The sequence below is a fragment of the Geospiza fortis genome, unplaced genomic scaffold (genome assembly GCF_000277835.1).
Source record: "Geospiza fortis unplaced genomic scaffold, GeoFor_1.0 scaffold637, whole genome shotgun sequence".
NCBI lineage: Eukaryota > Metazoa > Chordata > Aves > Passeriformes > Thraupidae > Geospiza > Geospiza fortis.
In genome coordinates, this window is record NW_005054515.1 from 581,868 (window position 1) to 584,514 (window position 2,647).

At 49.8% G+C, this 2,647-nt stretch overlaps 1 protein-coding gene across 3 annotated transcripts in view; it reads right to left on the reverse strand.

The window, feature by feature from the left end:
- The window catches only part of LOC102032137 (hexokinase HKDC1), a 24,552-nt gene that overhangs the window by 7,069 nt on the left and 14,836 nt on the right, over positions 1-2,647 (reverse strand). For all 3 annotated transcript variants that reach the window (XM_005428966.2, XM_031063603.1, XM_031063602.1), the window contains 2 exons: positions 2,254-2,409; positions 1,274-1,507 (listed from right to left, as the gene is read on the reverse strand). In XM_005428966.2, coding sequence (XP_005429023.1) covers positions 1,274-1,507; positions 2,254-2,409 — 390 coding nt within the window. The remainder of the gene's footprint in view (positions 1-1,273; positions 1,508-2,253; positions 2,410-2,647) is intronic.

A 2,647-nucleotide genomic window follows, 5' to 3' on the forward strand; every position in this document is an offset into this window, starting at 1 on the left:
GACAAGTCCAGGCCTGCAGGAGCTCTGGTGGTGCTGGGATGGAGCTTCCCCCATAACAGGGGCTGCTCCTCAGGTTTCCCTCTGTGCAGAAGCTTTAAGGCGAAGGTGAAGGAAAGGAGTCGGTTCTGATGGAGGGTTTGGATCCAGAGCTTTATTCTGGCCCACAGGCCCCTGAATGCAGCACCAGCTCCAACAGAACTCCCTGAGCCCGTGGTTTCTGCTCCTTTGAACCCCGGGGAGAGGGGCAGGGAAGGGGTCGGGAGCCACCAACCAGGGACAGGAGGGGAGGTCTCAAGGGACAAAGGACACCTGGATGGCCCAATGCCCCCCAGGGGTAGAAGGCATCCTTTGGATCTGCCAATCACTCCATGCCCTTCTGGAGTGCCAGGACTGACAGACAGTGCTGGGCAGGGGCTGGGGAAGGGAAAGGAGAGGGGACTGACACACCTGGCAGGGAATCTTCAGGGGAGGGACCCGGGGTTCTGGGGTAAACCATGAAATCACACTGCAACAGTTTACTTCATCTCCAGCTGCAATCAGGCCTCCAACCAGTTTGGGGGAATGGTTGGAGGAGGTTTCCGGTTTGGAAAAGCACAGGGGGAAAAGCAGGAAGGTAGTAAAGGGAGAAAGAAAGAAAAGAAAAACCCCACATTGAACTGCAAGTGTCCTAGAGGCCCAGGAGTCACTTGAGAAATGAACTGCATTTCCTCCAACACCATTATTCCAGGTGTCATGCTTCTCACAGAATTCACAGAATGATGAGGTTGGAAGAGACCTTAAAGATCATCGAGTCCAACCCAGCCCCAACACCTCAACTAAACCATGGCACCCAGTGCCACATCCAGGCTTTTTTTAAACAAATCCTGGGATGGTGACTCCACCTCCCCAGGCAGACCATGCCAGTACTTTATCACTCTTTCCATGAAAAATTTTTTCCTAACATCCAACCTATATTTCCCTTGGTGCAGCTTGAGGCTGTGTGCTCTGGTTCTGTCAGTGCTGCCTGGAGAAAGCGCCCAGCCCCACCTGAGCACAGGCACCTTTCAGAGAGTTGTAGAGAGTGATGAGGGCACCCCTGAGTCTCCTTTTCTCCAGGCTGAGCACCCCCAGCTCCAACCCCACTCCAAATTCTAAAGCTCCTGGACAGCTTTGCAATACCAAAGCCACTTAGACCTCAGCCCAAAGCTGAAGCAAAGCCAGCAGTTCTCTGAAAAGCCACACACACGTGCAGATGGAGGCTGCTAGCCATTATCAAACCCTCTTTGTTACTCACCTGGGGTGGGTTTTGTAGAGTCCCCCATCAATCCCAACGGTGGTTCTCATCCTCAGCAGCTTTTTGTTGTCCCTGAGGCGGGTCAGGATGGCTGCCAGGGCAGCAGCACACAGGTTGGCCGAGCGGAAGGAGACGATGGTGCAGACGTGCTGAACAGCAACACAGTCCTCCTCTGAGGGAAACAGCTTCAGCTCTCTAAGGATCTCTCTTGTGTTGCTCAGGCCTTCCTTGTACCTACCCCCAAAACAAAAGAATTCATCACCAAATGCAAAAACTTACAAATCAATACTTTGGCTCAAAAAGAAGTGAGAGGAGAACATGACACAGCCCATCAGACAGCATCAGAATTGGTTTGTATAAACCAGAAATGTGTTTTTCCCACAGCATTCCCAGAAGGACCCAGGGGAGAGAGTTCAATGCTGAACTTCCTGGGGTTCAACATTTGGTGAGACCAATCAATTGGTCAAGAAGAGAATGGGATAAAACAGTCCAAAGAAAGAGAGCACAAGAACAGATACACAGCTTTACTCAGTACAACGAAGAAAATAATTCCTGGAGTGACAGTGAGGACCAGAATCCCTCTTCAAAACACCAGAATCCCAGTTTTCCATGCAGTCATCCATTAGCTGATTTATAATCTGTACTGCATCTCCACAGCCCCAGTATCCCCACATCAGAGAGGCTGATAACTGCAGCAGCTGTCCCACACACTCAGGTCTCCAGAGAGGTTATGTGAACAACCCGCATCTGGGAGGTTTAACAACACACTCACTACTGTAGTACTTTGCTAAAACTATCTTACACCAATTCCCACTTACAGAAAGGTCACCTTTTCTCCTAGGCAAAAGCAAGGTCAAGATCAGTTCAGGATTGTTCCCAGCACTCACAGATTTTACTTCCACTTTCATTATTGCTGCTGTGCTAGTGAAAGACTAACTTTGAGAGTGGCTACTCTCAAAGAGTGTATTACAAGTTCTTACTTTTCCATTGCAGACACGTGTTTCGTTTCAATCTTGCCCTTAGTAAGCAGAGCTGTTGACACTTTCCCATTGAAGAGCAGACCTTCCTTTGTCATTTTTAGGAGAATGAGTCTCACAAGTTCCCCCAAATACAGGCTGCTGATCATCTTCTCAAACCTGGAATGGAGCACAGGAAGGATTAAGGAGGTGTTCACCAGCTCCTCTCTTTAGCCCTCCACAGCATGATAGCACAGCAACCACCTGGATTTAACACCACAGGGGCAGCTGCAGCAGCAATCCCTTGGCTGCACTATTGGAATTTACCAATATTGTGTACAGGACGTGCCTTGGCTTCTCTGGCCCTTGGTGCTGAACCAAATAGTGGCAACTGTGGTGTTTAACCCAGAGACACTTT